Source organism: Poromitra crassiceps (genome assembly GCF_964638095.1).
Source record: "Poromitra crassiceps genome assembly, chromosome: 14".
Classification (NCBI taxonomy): Eukaryota; Metazoa; Chordata; class Actinopteri; order Beryciformes; family Melamphaidae; genus Poromitra; species Poromitra crassiceps.
Window position 1 is genome coordinate 6,998,933 of NC_139633.1, and position 15,968 is coordinate 7,014,900.

The following is a 15,968-nucleotide window of genomic DNA, read 5'->3' on the forward strand; positions in this document are numbered from 1 at the left end:
TAACAGTTAACAGTTACAGTTAGTAGACGGACAAGCCCGTCTTTTATTGTCACACGAACACACCAACACATGCATGCGGCCACAAACACACACTCATGCTGACGGTGGCCGGTGAAATTTGTCCTCTGCATTTAACCCTCCTTTCCTCCGGGGGGGCAGGCCAGGAGCAGTGGTCGCTTTCTCGTACAGCGCCCGGGGACCAACTTCGGGTGTTGTCGTCACTGGTCGGATGACGATCTTCTGCATGTTTTTAGTGGGGGGTTATGTACGGAGGAACCCCCTGGGGAGCACGGGGAGAACATGCAAACTCCACACAGAAAGGCCCTTTCGACGAGACAACCCACCTGGGCAGTAGGCACTGAAGATATGGGGGGGACACAACCCCAGCGCCCACAGCATCCCAGGCAGGAATCGAACTCAGGACCTTCTAGCTGTGAGGCGACAGCGCTACAGACTGCGCCACCGTGTCCCCGTGATATGTTTCACAAGCGAAAATAATAACATTTTGTTGGGGGCGCCGTTAATGAAATCGCCGGGCTGGGAGCAGTGTTTGTGGTTGACTGCTGCGTAGGCGGGCACAAGGCGTGGTTTTGTCAGAACCGCGGTGGGTTCCATAATAATATGGTAGAGATGCCTCAATGAGGATGAGTTACGTTCACCAATAAGTTTTCAATAAGAAATTGTGACTTAAAATGGCTCTACCAAATGGAATTGTGTCCTTAGCCGATTAATAATCAATAGCTGCCTTACTATTATCTATCAATGTATCTTCCAAATGTTTTAATGAGTGGTACCACAAATAGCAAATATTTTTCAGAATTTTAAACCTTTAATTTTAACCCTTTAAATGCCAGTTTGTGTGATTTTGTGATTTCTATAAACACTCACTCACACTCTCTCCTCTCTCTCTCTCATACACACACACACACACACACACACACACACACACACACACACACACACACACACACACACACACAGTGACTTATTTTCCATCCCATGAATGCAAAATGGATTCTTTTGTTGGGGGGGGGAGGGGGGAGCTTGCGATATGTCAAATATTGGCAGCAACATTGATTTTGATTCATGTGTGTGTGTGTGTGTGTGTGTGTGTGTGTGTTTGTGTGTGTGTGTGTGTGTGTGACGGGGGGGATTGATTACCTGATGTTAAGCATTCATCCTGGAGGATTCACATTTGTAGTTTTTACAGTGTTTGTGTAGTGTCTGATAGCAGAGCTATCCAGCTGGTTAGTCAGTTAGCAGCTGCTAAAAGCTAATTAATCAGCTGACGAGTCTCGGCCAGAAAGACTGCTCTTCGCCTCCCATGTGAAACGGTGGCAGTTTCGTGAGGGTCACTACAAAATGTTTGCACTGCAGATTAACGGTTATTATATATCTGCGGTTCCAGGTCGGGTGCGGGTCTCATGTCTGCGGGGCGGGGTGGGTTGCGGTACTGATTGATCATATGTGCGGGTTCGCGGAGCTGGGTCGGTATTACACGACGTGGGGCCGGGCGGAACCGGGGCTTGAAAATCAGACCCATGCAGGACTCTGGCATAGGGATCCATTTCATGCAGTTTACATGAAATCTATGGGAAATGGTCCCTATGCCAAACAATGAGGAAATGGTGAAAAATGTGCAAACATTAAAAACTACATAACATGAAGCCTTACCGCAGGATGAATGCTTAACATCTGCCTCTGTAGCCTAATTAATGAAAATGGCTGGAAGTCCAAAATTCGCACTTTTTTGCTGGCGTTTAAAATACGTTGTAGGGAAACACTTCATAACCCTCAATCTATCTATCTATCTATCTATCTATCTATCTATCTATCTATCTATCTATCTATCTATCTATCTATCTATCTATCTATCTATCTAGCTATCTATCTAGCTATCTATCTATAAATTTGGCAATGTGGACTCTGTCTGTTTCAAGAATTTTGTCCGGCCACAGCTATGCCATTTTATGTGCGATCAGGCTGAAACTTTCAGGAAGTGTAAAGAGCACCTGTGCGGGTGACCTGACGGAGCCGGATAAATTTGCCCTAATTGCCCTAAGGCTGATTGCCCTAAGGCTGAGGCTATAGTTCAATGATTATGTCATCAGTGATGATGTCATCAGTGATGTCATACATCAGCATTGTGACATCATTGTGATATCACTGATGATGTCATGTGACACACACATGAGAGAGACTGATACTAGGCTGATACAAAAAAAAATTAAATCTAATAACGAGACTGTTCCTGAATGAAGTCTCATTCAGGGTTAAAACCGTGTTTTTTTTTGTCTTTCCTTCAGCCAGATTTTTTATTATTATTAATGTGTTGCTGTAGCAATCACACATTAATAATAATGAATAATAATAATAATGAATAATGAATAATAATAATAATAATAATAATAATAATAATAATAATAATAATAATAATAATAATAATAATAATAATAATAGCAATCACAGGTATAACATCGAAATCTACAACTCTCGTTGCCTAAACAGGGTGAGAAACATTGTAAAGGACAATTCTCATCAACTGTTTGACTTGCTGCCCTCAGGGAGGCGCTACAGGTGCATCAGAGCCAGAACAAACAGACTCAAGAACAGTTTCTTCCCTAAAGCAGTAACCATGCTGAATGCAAACATGCACTAACCCCTCCTGCCGACAGTGCAATACTGGTTTTTATATAGTATAGTACTTTTTTATATTGGTTTTTATATTTTTTAACTGGTTTTACGCACCTAAACAAGTGCAATATCTCGTATGAATGTTGATTGAGTTGTATGTATGTACAGTATGTATGTATGTATGTCCTCTGTGCACTTTAAAGGAACAGCTCACCCTATCCAAACTCAAGATAATGCACAGACTTTGTTGTGAGCAGTTTCATTTAGGAACTATTTTCTTTTGCAGTCTCATGTAGGAACTAGCTAGCAGCTAGCGGGTGTAGTTCGGTCAAAAGAAAATTGTTCCTCCATGAAACTGCTCATAACAAGGTCTGTGGATTATCTTGAGTAACGGGCTCATGATTTATGGATTGCTGTTGAGTTTTTCAAATGTATTTCTTTGGCACTTTGAGCACCACAAGCCGAGTGCCATCCAGTTCCATTGTATTGGAGAGAAGGCAGAAACTGCTGCCGATGGCCCCTATCGTTGCATCGGCGTAGTTTCTAGGCCGAGCGCCTGGCGCAGCGCTGATCAGTGGGCGTGGACCAGCGCACTTGATATCTTGGTGCTGGCGCTCCACTCAGCCTAACGCATTACAACCACGCCTTTTAACACGTTCACTGCCAATGACGTGTTTTTACGTTTTTGTTTTTCTGACGGTGGGATGTGCATCTAACCCTTTTACATCTCTTATATAAGTATTGGACGTGTACAACGTGTTCAACCCATTCCACCGACCCACTAAGTGGCGACAGTGCTTTCCTGACTAGAGGAAGGCAAGCAAAAAGCAGTGTGACTGAAGCCATTCTCATGAAAATGGATTGGCGAAAACGCTTCCGTTTTCGCGCTGATCGCTGGCGGTGCGGGATTGCAAATTTGCATAATAGATTACGGGTGGAACACACTTTGAAACACGCAGCATAAATATGACCAGAATTGCAAAAGCTTCATCAAAGCTCTCAAACAAAACTCCAAGAAGCGAGCGAGTCCATCCAGACTTCCTCAAAGAGCGGCCGCGCAGACAGGCACAGCAGCAGCAAAGCAATGAGACTGGTGACGCGAGGTTACAGCAGCAGCAACGAGCTTGTGACACGGCCGCTGCAGCCAAGAAGACACACACGGAGGGAGGAGTTGGAAGCAGAGGGGGGTTTCCTGCTGTTATGGAGGAAATTACTGTTCAAAACTATTGTTTAGATGTCTGACGTCTTACTGATGCCAAAAATGAATGGTTAAAGTGACTGTTCTATCGAATTTCACAAAAAGCCGTTTATCTCTGAATAATTTTTCTGACGCTGAAACCATGCTGTATTCAACTGCTAATGCTTACATAACTACTAACTCTACAAACTAACTCTTTTAGACAGAGAAAGCACACATTCTATTAGTTCTTTTGAGATATTGTGTGTTCACAAAATCTTAGCAGAAAAGAATCCTCGGGTCTTGAAAGATGAGCCAGAATCCTCAAAAAAAAACTCTGGCAGAACCTACCTACAGTAAAAAAAAAACGGCTGGCAGTGAATGTGTTAAGCGTAAAATTATGCACCGTCAGTTCATTGGATAAGTGCAATAAACGAATCACAAGCTTGCCTTTTAAGCTCCAATTCCAGTGGTCCAGTAAAACCAGACAAACCCAAGCCTCTGCTCCCCCCCCCCTCCCTTCATCCCGTCTGTCTGTCTCCATATATCGGCTATTATTCCATATTATGATGCTTCTCAAACCAATCTAACTGCAGTTTAAATACTGCAAGCATGTAAATACGCTACACTATAGCAAGATCAAAGTGAAAATAATGTTCTAAACGCATCGGATAGAAAAAAATATAGGCTGGATGTCATGAGATTAGATGAAAGTTTGGCCAGAATGATATCGTTTTCTCTCTTCTCCCCCACTGCACGATGCAACATCCTCTGAATGACACCTATCACTTTTACTGGATCTGATTACTTTATTCTATTTTATTTACTGGATTTTATTATTGAGTATTTGTATTTTATTTGGCCTATGCTTTCCCCCCCACCCCCTGCCCACAGGCTCTGACAAATATGTTCATTCTCAATAAAATCTTCAGTAATCAATCAGACTGGCTTTAAAAGCCAGGGGGTGCCTGGGAGGGGAGCGGCCGGGCCTCGAGCGGCCTGTCGGCGACCCAGGCCGGTTGCGGGAGCGGGCGCCGCACACCCCAGGTCCCGGTGGAGGGGAGGGGGAGTGGATGGGAGGAGAGCCATCGCCCTCGCCCTCCGACTCAGTGGTTTCCACTGCTGTAAATAAAATAATTGTATGAGCACTCAATCTGTTTGTCAGTCAGCTCCACTGTTGCACGACCCGCCTGCACGACCACCAGCGCCTCATAGCGCACCAGCGCGGCTCCGCTCCCCGCATCTCCTGCGTGATGCCCGGCGTCCTGTGAGGAGGAGAGGATGGCCCCGTGCAGGGAGAGGAGAACGTAGAGGACGCCCCTATTAATTTAATATTTTGCTTTGTCCCTTTTGCTTTGTCATTGTTTTTCATATTTTATTTAGAATTGTAGCCTAATTAAATATCCCCCTCCCTTGAGATTGTTTTGTGTCCAGTCTTTCTTGCACTTAATGTAGGCTACACGGCACCTCGGACAGCTCCGCTGCCACAGACGGGGGAAACATTTGGAAATAATTCTAACTACTCTGCTTTGCACACAGAAAATATAAATACAACAGACAATTCTGTAATGAATAGCTGTAATGAAGAGTGGGGTTTGAAGAAGCGCTACACAAAAGTTTCTCCAGTTTCTTTCTCTCTTTCTTTCTCTCTCCCTTTCTCTCACATTAAACGATATACATGCCTATAATGTCAATTATCTGAATGAAATAATAATACATATTAATTAGGAATATTAGTAATATTAGAAGCCTAGCTAATTTCGGGGGGGGGGGGGGGGTAATAAAACGTTAATATTGCTAATCAAAATGTTCCAAAACGATTTTTTTATACATCAAATATGTGTAGTTAGACAGCTATCCCATTTGAAAAAGATCTGACAGATATAACTCTGCTGCTGTCTGGATGCTGCACATAAATGGGGATTATTATGATAGCCTAAACTAAATAAATGAAACTGTGCATTGCAGCTTCACCCAAAGCCTGAGAAGGGTTGCCACTGCATGCTGTAATCTTCCAATCTGATATTCTATTGTGTTCTAAACTATTGTTTTCTATATATTCTATTCTCCATTCACTATCCTGTCCCCGGCGCACTGAATAGGCCTGGTTTTCAAAAGCGCAAAGCGCTAAATTTACGCCAGGTCGGAAGATATCATTTAAGGCCGATACGCCTATTCTGGCCCATTCTGGGACTGCGCCACGCCCATTCGGCCTAAAGCGCATTTGGCAGCGTAAAACCATGTTGATATCTTCCCGAGGCAGGCGCAAGGCACGTTTTTTTGCGTTTAAGGCCCGTTTTAGCGCCAAAGGCCTGTGGGAGAATAGGGCCCGATATCTTCAAAACTCAGGCAACTAACACAAAACGATATAGATGGATAAATAGCAATAGGTGAGAGGGAATATACTGTATGTATTTTAGATTTTAGGGTGAGCCGTTCCTTTAAGGTAAAGTCTTTTAATCTTGTACTTGTACAATGACAATACATTTGATTCTGATTCTGATAATACTGCAGCCTAGCCTAGCCTTTTGTGCAGCCTAATTGTAAAACAACACCCCCCCCCTCCGACTCCCCCACTGTTAAAAAACAAAGATTTTGTAACAAAATTGATTTGTTGTGAAACACAACGGCCAGCCCCCTGACTTCCCCAGTGTAAGAAGGAAGGGGTGTGGGGGTGGGGGGGACGGGGGGGGGACGGGGGGGGGGGGGTGTGTGTGTGTGGGGGGGTATGTTTTAAAACACAATAAAGCAATTGCTGTAAACAAATGAAAAACAGTTGCAATTATTCTATTGGGTTAGACAGTGGTGGCTACACTGCAGGCCAGCTATATACTAACTACGTTGTACCTAGATATTTTAACTACTGTATATTTTTAAGTTTTATGAACTGTCTGAACCCCACCACCCCCCTCCGCCCACATACCCCCCCCCCCCCCCCCCCACCGACACACACACACACACACACACACACACACGCCCCCAACAACTGGGTTAGTGTAAGCTATGTCAAAATGTCATGAAACCTATGGCTGATATACATACAGAGCATGTTACATGTTAAACTGTTTAACATTGACTGAAATATAAGGTAAAACATCTATATTACTTCAATATGTTGACAGTTCTTTTTTCTGGAAGGGAATTAAAACATACAGCAAACGACATGTTCTAAGCTTAATATTGATGTATGGGTTACGGATGTTTGAAAGAAATCTAGCTGCCACACCAGGCTTTCAGAATAATTTATTTGGGTACATCTACTCTCATCCTTCTAGGTGATGTTGCCTCTCCATACCTGAGACAGTCCAGTCTGTAGTGTGGATCATTCAGCCTAGCATAGAGCAGATTCTCTCCTGAGGCTCGTGGATGATTGTGGCTCAGGTCCAGCTCTCTCAGATGGGAGGGGTTGGAGCTCAGAGCTGAGGCCAGAGAAGCACAGCCTTTCTCTGTGAGCAGACACTTTGACAACCTGCACACACACACACACACACACACACACACAAATGGTAAATCCCTCAAAGTTGACTAGCTGGTCCACGTTGTGGTTCCATTTGGTCCAGTTTGAGTTAGTTCTCCACTAATGTGACAGTATATCAGAAGTCCTTTCTGGCTTTATGTGTCAACACTGAGGCACCAAGGAGAGGAAAGAATAAAATGTCCTCATGGAAAGTAATTCACATATCATGGAAAGTAATTCACATATCATGGAAAGTAATTCACATATCATGGAAAGTAATTCACATAGACTAGAAAGTCTTGGTAAATATTGGATTCACAATTGGTTTTAAAATGACATGAACAGAGATAATCCTCCACATGATGTGTGTTTATGTGAGCTGTACATCATCCTGCTTATTACATGGCTACTTACTAAAGAAATCAAAATGCAACTAGTTAATTGGTTGTTAATTTGATTTTGATTTGATTTGATTATTAAAGCAACAGCATTTACTGGACTTCTTTCTGCAGATTGATATGACCCACGGCCTATTGTGTGATCAGAACTGTCTGTTATACACAGAAATAACAGACTGTAGAATCCTGCGATCAACCAATCAGAATCGAGTATTCAACAAAGCCGTGTAATAATTAAGCAATAGATCATGACAGGCCATGGTATATGCTTATTATACCACACCTGTGCTTCGGCCAATGGCGTAGGCGGAGGGCAAAAACACCCTGTGGTATAATAAGGATATATCACGCTCTGAAGTGATCTATTGCTTTTATAAAATGGTTACCAAGTATGGCATTATTATTATTATTATTACCTTTATTATTATTATTATTATTATTATTATTATTATTATTATTATTATTATTATTTAAATGTCTTAGAAAATGAGGTGTGAAACAATGATGAGGTGAGCTGTTTGGACCTGAGCCAGAGGGACTCGGGTCCAAACAGCTCACCTGATCATTGTTTCACACCTCATTTTTGCAGTGAGTGGCTCTAACTGTGGTATATTGACTGTGGTATATCCCAGCTGTGAGCCAATCAGATTGCTTGATTTGAGAGAGCCGTTTTATAATTGCTGATAGCACATGTAGGCCTCTGTAAAGCAAGATTTAAATGGTCGTCTGTTGACCATGAAGAGGAATACCGACCTGAGCGTTTCCAGTCTACATTGTGGACTCCCCAGTCCAGCAGAGAGCAGCTTCACTCCTGAATCTTTCAGGTTATTGTCACTCAGGTCCAGTTCTCTCAGACTAGAGGACGGGGAGCTGAGCACTGAGGCCAGAGCTTCACAGCTTGTCTTTGAGAGCTGACAGCCACTCAGCCTGGAGAAGAATTAGTGACAGAGATATACAACAAGTTTGAGAATGTATATATTTTTGATTTAATATATTGAATCTACCCAGTTATATATGAACCTACAGAGCTTTATTGGAGGCTTTGACCACTGGCAGCAGCCTCAGAAGAGCCTCGTCTGACGCAGAATATTTCTTTAGGTCAAACTCATCCAGCTCTTCTGATGAGAGTAAGATGAATACCAGAGCCGACCACTGAGCAGGGGATATCTTGGCTGTAGAGAGACTTCCTGAGCTCAGGTACTGTTGGATCTCCCCCACTAGAGAACGGTCATTCAGCTCATTCAGACAGTGGAACAGATTGATGTTTTTCTCTGCAGAGGGACTTTTCTTGATCTTCTTCTTGATGTACTGGATTGTTTCCTGATTGGTCTGTGAGCTACTTCCTGTCTGTGTCAGCAGGCCTCGTAGGAGACTCTGATTGGTCTCCAGTGAAAGGCCCAGGAGGAAGCGGAGGAACAAGTCCAGGTGTCCATTTGGACTCTTTGAGGCCTTGTCGACAGCACTCTGGTAGAAATATTTTTCTACCGATTTGTCTCTGAATAGCATAGACCACCTGGAGGCTTCTGACAGCAGATTGACACCAGAGCTGTTGAATGAGATGATGACATGAAGAGCAGCCAGAAACTCCTGAATGCTCAGATGGACAAAGCAGAAGACCTGGTCTGTGTACAACCCACACTCCTCTTTAAAGATCTGTGTGAACACTCCTGAGTACACTGAGGCTGCTCTGATATCTATGCCACACTGTTTGAGGTCTTCTTCATAGAAGATCAGGTGGCCTTTCTCCAGCTGCTCAAACGCCAATTTTGCTAGAGAGAGAATCATGTCCCTGCTCTGTGGCCAGTGTGGATCTGTCTGAGTTCTCCCATGATATTTGACATTCTGCAGTTTGGACTGAATGACCAGGAAGTGGATGTACATCGCAGTCAGGGTCTTGGGCAGGTCTTCTCTCTCACTGGTTTTCAACAGATGCTCCAGAACTTTAGCAGTTACCAAGCAGAAGACTGGGATGTGGCACATGTTGTGGAGGCTTCGAGAAGTCTTGATGTGGGAGATGATGCTGTTAGCCTGCTTCTCATCTCTGAATCTCTTCCTGAAGTACTCCTCCTTTTGTGGGTCAGTGAAGCCTCTTATCTCTGTCACCACATCAACAAACTCAGAAGGGATCTGATTGGCTGCTGCAGGTCGTGTGGTTATCCAGAGGCGAGCAAGGGGGAGCAGTTTCCCCCTGATGAGGTTTGTCAACAGCACATCCACTGAGGTCGACTCGGTAACATCAGTCAGGATCTCGTTGTTCTCGAAGTCTAGAGGAAGTCGACACTCATCCAGACCGTCAAAGATGAACACAACCTGGAACTCATCAAACCTGCAGATTTCTGCTTCTTTGGTCTCAGGAAAGAAGTGATGAAGAAATTCCACCAAACTAAACCTTTTCCCTTTCAGCAGATTCAGCTCTCGGAAAGTGAATGGAAATATGAACTGTATATCCTGGTTGGCTTTGTCTTCAGCCCAGTCCAGAGTGAACTTTTGTGTTAAGACTGTTTTCCCAATGCCAGCCACTCCCTTTGTCAGCACTGTTCTGGTTGCTTTATCTCTTCCAGGTAATGGTTTAAAGATGTCTTGACTTTTTATGGTGTTTTCTGGGCTCACTGGTTTCCTGGATGTCATTTCAATCTGTCTGATTTCATGTTCACTGTCAGCCTCTCCAGTCTCTTCCTCTGTCAGGAAGAGCTCTGTGAAGATCTGATTCAGAAGTATCAACTTTCCTGATTTTAGGATTCCTTCAAACAAACGCTGAAACTTCTTCTTCGCGTTGGATTTGCGTTTACTCCGGCACTCAGCAAGTTTCTCTGAATGAATAAACAATGACATCAATGAGAGGATGTTAGAGTAATTATGCATAATGCAAATATTCCCTGATAAATGTCCATATTCCAAACTCCACAGAATCTGTTCAGTTCATGCTGACATGAGCTCACCTTGTCTCACATGCTCGGTAACAGATGAGGGACCTGCCGCTGCTCCACTCCCTGTGGCTGGTTCTGAAACTGAGGGCCATGTGGTTCATGTTAAACTTTGCTATGTAATGTTGATAGATATGTCATATGATATTGTAGCTATGGAGAGGAGATCGGTGATAGAGAAATTCAAAATAGTTTAGACAAAAACACCCTTCTGCTAGCTCAATATTAAAGTGCTACCTAATGGATCTACTGCGTATGGCTGTAAATCAGTGGTTCTCAACTGCTCTAGTCTCAGGACCCACATTTTTCCTGAGTCATTAAGTCGTGACCCAAATTTTGTATTTTTTTTATAGGTAAAGTGGAGTTTTTTGGACAATCCAGCGTGAAGCGCACTGGATCCACAGGTTGGATAGCTCCGCTCCTAACGGACTTAATGAGGAGCTGGACCTTGCATGTTTTATTTAGCTTCGGTCCGGGAATATTTCATGAAGTCTTTATTGCTGGAATGTCCACAGTTGCATTTATTAATTATATGTATTGCTCTCTACTACTCCTGCACCATATGCTTATGTCTTGGAGCCTATATTGCTGTTATGCTTTGCATTACCTCATATTGTATTTTCCTACAACATATATGTATGTGTCCTGTAGCCTATTGCTGACACACTTTTGTATCATATCATTATCTATGGATCTCTGCTAGTTCTATGTTTATTCTAGTAGAGCACATATTTTCCTCTGACGTCAGGGCTCTGCCCCCTCCACGGCACTCCACTTTACCTGTGCCACGTATGCTCTCTTATTTATACAGGTGCGGCGGCCGACACCTGTCCATACAGCCTGATGAAAACCAACGGTTGAAACGCCTTGCGTTTTTTGTTGCCCGTATCATTTATTTGTGAAGATGTACTCTGTATGATAACTCTGTGAAGTACGCAGGTACAATTACTTTGTATTAAATGTATTAATCTTTCAACTCTAAGCAGCTCATTTTTTGGCTTTGATATTCTAGTTGCCTGCTGAGTTGCTCTGGTCCACACCTCCCAGCGAGCACAAAACGTTTTTTCAACGTTGATTTTTAGTTTAAATCTGGGTGATATTGGGTTTGAACGTCTAAGACCTAATTTCACCCTCTTTTCAACCGGCTAAAATGCGGTTACAACGTCAACGTGTAAAAAAACACAATTTGGTTCATCATATTGTTAAAACATTTGTTGTAGTTTGGAATAGAGACAATATTGATAGTGTGTGAATTGGCATTTGTCCATTTTATTGTGTAACTGAGAGTTGAAATCTGGTCTACACGAAAACTACATTTCAACGCATTTTATGTTACATGAAATATCATAAATATGGACTATATAGCCTAGGCTATGTGGTGCCAGCAAAAAGCTTCCAGGACACAATTATGGTTAATAGTTTAGCGCAATACTATAAAATAATCAATTCAGTTCCTGCAGCAACGCGCATGCGCAAGTACTATACTAGCTGTGACTGACTAGACCAAAGCAAGTCTGCACCGGTCTGCACCAAGTGCGGAACGAGGTGCTCTGGGCACGCTATGTTATTGTAACATACTGTATACGAGGCTCTGTGTACTGGTGTCAAATGAAGTTAACATCTGAAGCCGTACAGCCTACATACTATAGATGCACACACACACAACATAATTTGAGTCTGTTACATAATATGATAGTCTCGTACACATCACATAAAATAACTTGCCCTCCCGATCGTTGACAATTGTGTAGTCTACATTGTGTGCGAGATAGAGTATATATGTGCCAGGCTCTCTGTATAATATAAGAAAATGTATAGCTCAGAGCGTAGAGTGCAACGTGGGAGAACGCGGTTCGAATCCCGTGTGCGCTCCTGAATTTTTAATTTAAGATCCTGGTGAAATATGGTCTAAATCTGAACGTTCAATATACGTCTGCAAATAGTGGGTGAAAAAACTTTCACTTTCAAATCTTCCTTGCACGTTTTTTCAACGTTGACCCTAAACATTTTTTAAACGTCTTTTCAACCGAAAAATGCTCGCTGGGCTTTTTGTGCGTTCCTATTTAACTCATTAATAAATAGCATTAGATGTAAGATGTAACTCTACTGGATTTATCTCAAAGACTAAGTGAGCTTACCAACCAAACAGCTTTCCATGTATGTACGTTAATGTACTGGCAGGCTTTTTAACCTTTTACACATTCACCTTACTAACACATTATAAATTGACACTTGACTACTAAACAAGTAACAGCTTCTAGCATTATGCTTGACGCTGCTTTATATTGCACGTTTGTGTAAGGTTATCTTACAGCAGATAATTTGTTAGCAAGTAGTAGCAACATGCTAATACTAAATAACGTAGGCTACATCACTCTGCCAACCAGCTGCTGCAGCAAGTCCATTATCATCCACTATAATTTATATAATCCACTTCACAGCCACTTCTTGCAGTTTGTGTCTGGCATGGTTTAACGCTAATTGAACCACTTATTCTGTTGACAGCCTGCTGTTGTAGCTAGATAGGCTATATGAGACCTACTGTAGGTAGCTAGCATATAGCCATTACCATGGTAACAGCTTCAGCATCATCTGTTCTTAAGCTAAGATCCATCTTCCTTTTAACTTTTCCTCAGTAGAAAACCCATGAAACGATAGCCTAAATAATGCTGTTTCTTCTTTGAATTTGAACAAACATGCACACTACATGCCTGAGTGCTTTCACACTGAGCGATTGTTATTGGGTCACGGCGAATGAATGGAGAAATACAACGAGCGGAGAAGGCGGAAGTGCAAATCCAATTTTCCGGGTCGGGGGCCATCTTGTGTGAGATAGGCCTCTTCATCACACACAAATGTGTTAGCTCTGTTTGTGAAAATTGAAGCCAATGCGGAAGTGTGTTAAACTTGCATTCTTTTGACTGCCTGCATGTGGTTTGTACACTTACGTTGGCGCGGGCGGTAACGGGTGGTCAACAAATAAACAGCGGGTCTCGCGATTTCAGTCTGTCCTCGTTTACTGCCGAGTAAAGTCATCACCTCGGAGAGAGACAATCTTTTGCAGTGTGTGGCTGGCCTGCCTGTCAGTCTGTGAGTTGCTAGACAACCCTCGCCGCTCTGCTCGGACTCGGAGCAGCAGAGACTGGTCTGCCTATGTGAGGAAAAGCGTGCAGGCAGCAGACTGAAAGCAAAAGTTTTTCCTCAACATGAAATGAGGGAATACAATTAGAGATTACAGCGAGGGCTCTTCATTTACACCCAGAGACATTCAACTTTTCAAACCGAGCAGAATGGCCGCACTGGATAAGAAGAGTTTACAGATTTCTGATCGCCTCATGACTCAATGAGGAAGATCAGGTGACCCATTCTTATATGTAATGGGATGGGAGATGCAGCTGATGATGTTTCAGCAGTTTAACCAGCATGACTGAGGGAGATAAGAAGAAATATGAAGCTGTTAAAGCAGCAGCATTTGAACAGCACTACATAGGAAAACATGATGTGATGTTTGAGAGAGCCCAGTTGGACGGTGATTGGCAAGCTGCGTGATCACTGGACATGCGACCTGTCAATCACGCCACAAAACATAGTCTGCAAATACAACATAGTCTGATAGCGATTGAGATTACAAACAGAATAGCAAAGTCTTTACTGAGGCCATAAATCAAGTGAGAAGTAGGGTCATTTTCCATTTAAATTCCATACAATCTCACTTCTTTTTGCAGTCAGTGGAGTCGCCCCCTGCAGGGCATTCGTAAGAATGCAGGTTTCCGTTTTGGCTTCAATTTTCACAAATGGAGCTACTCCCTTGTATAACAAATATAATGAATTGTTTACACTTTAGTTTAGGGGATGCAGAAAGCCTTGTGAATGAATGGTAAATGATTTACACATTTATAACAGGTGAAGAACACTTAATTTACTAAAAATGTATAGATTACTGACACTTTTGTGATATATATATACATTTGGAAATTATGAGTTCATCATTAAATAAAGGCTTATAAATGACTTATGACTGAACCTCATAACCAGTTGAAAGTTCCTTGTAGCTGCTTTAAGTATAATATTGCTGAATATTATGAAACAGGTAACTAATGCTATGATATTACCAAATACTAGCTAATTGATTGCTTAGAAAGAAAGAAAGAAAGAAAGAAAGAAAGAAAGAAAGAAAGAAAGAAAGAAAATCTACCCAAGGAGTTGAGAGATAGCGGCCCCATTGTCTCTGGTTTCTAAATCTTTCCTCATTTTAACAGCCAGTCTATGAGCAGTGCCAGATCAACATGGCAGCCAGGGGGAGCCAGAGAGTAGCCTTAACATTCTCTCTGGTTTATAAACCCTTCCTCATTTTAACAGCAAGTCTATGGGCACTGACAGACCAACATGGCAGCCAGGGGGAGCTAGAGAATAGCATACTTTCAGTCTGGCTGCTGTCAGTGGGAAGCTGAGGAAGAGGAGCAGACTGTGGCTGACTGCAGGAAGATCCTCTGTTCTCTGAAGTCTCCCCGACATCACTGACATCCACTGAGATTGATAGAGAGAGAGAGAGATGGAGAGAGAGAGGGAGGGAGAGAGACAAACTTTAAAAGGGCTTGCATTTAACACCAGCCAACAGGTAGGCCTACTATACCACCCACAGCTCTTTACATAAATACTGAACGATTGACCATTCAAATGAAGGTCAAATGATATCCATACACACACTCAAAATGACACCAACAGCTAAAGTCAGCAGTATTACCTTGTATCTGAACGAATTGGGATCATTCAAGTTCTCAGCCTGGTTTATCTGGTTGTTCACTTCTGCTCTGCTGTTATTCTCCATCAGTCTATTTTTTATTTTACAGTAATGTCTGGTTACATCTAGGGACTGGCATTGCAAACTAGCCCTGGGCTATACATGCTTTGGTACAACACATCATAGGTTTATTGACATTTTATGTTGTGAACACTATATGTACGTGTACCTGTCCCTATTCAAAAAAAAGAAAGAAAAAAACCCACCTATGACACATTTTTCAGATCATCTCTGCCCCACTCTATCTACAGGGTCACATGGCCTGTCTCTCTGTTATGTAGTCAAATCATGTCTAATCTAAATCTTATGCCACATGGATTTTCACTATGTATTTCAGTAAGATATATGATCAGTATGTAAACCTGTATTATGCATTTGAGTGTACAGGGGTGCTTTGCAAAGATATGTGTAAATACATTTGTTTAAGATGACTTCAAGACTCCTGGCTCCTGTTTTTGATTTCAAGTTGCTTTTATTCAAGTGGCTCATTATTGAACTTTTTGGCTGTTAAACTGTACTTAACATCACTAAGTAAACTCCATTCTACATTACTAAGTAAACTCAATTCTGCATCACT

The 15,968-nt window shown here is 42.4% G+C and overlaps 1 protein-coding gene across 1 annotated transcript in view; it reads right to left on the minus strand.

Moving 5' to 3' along the window:
* The window catches only part of LOC310788792 (NLR family CARD domain-containing protein 3-like), a gene marked incomplete at both ends in the record, with an annotated part of 42,223 nt that overhangs the window by 14,874 nt on the left and 11,381 nt on the right, over positions 1-15,968 (minus strand). Inside the window, 5 exons of the mRNA XM_083650366.1 lie at positions 7,107-7,280; positions 8,420-8,593; positions 8,691-10,476; positions 10,606-10,674; positions 15,010-15,117. Coding sequence (XP_083506492.1) covers positions 7,107-7,280; positions 8,420-8,593; positions 8,691-10,476; positions 10,606-10,674; positions 15,010-15,117 — 2,311 coding nt within the window. The remainder of the gene's footprint in view (positions 1-7,106; positions 7,281-8,419; positions 8,594-8,690; positions 10,477-10,605; positions 10,675-15,009; positions 15,118-15,968) is intronic.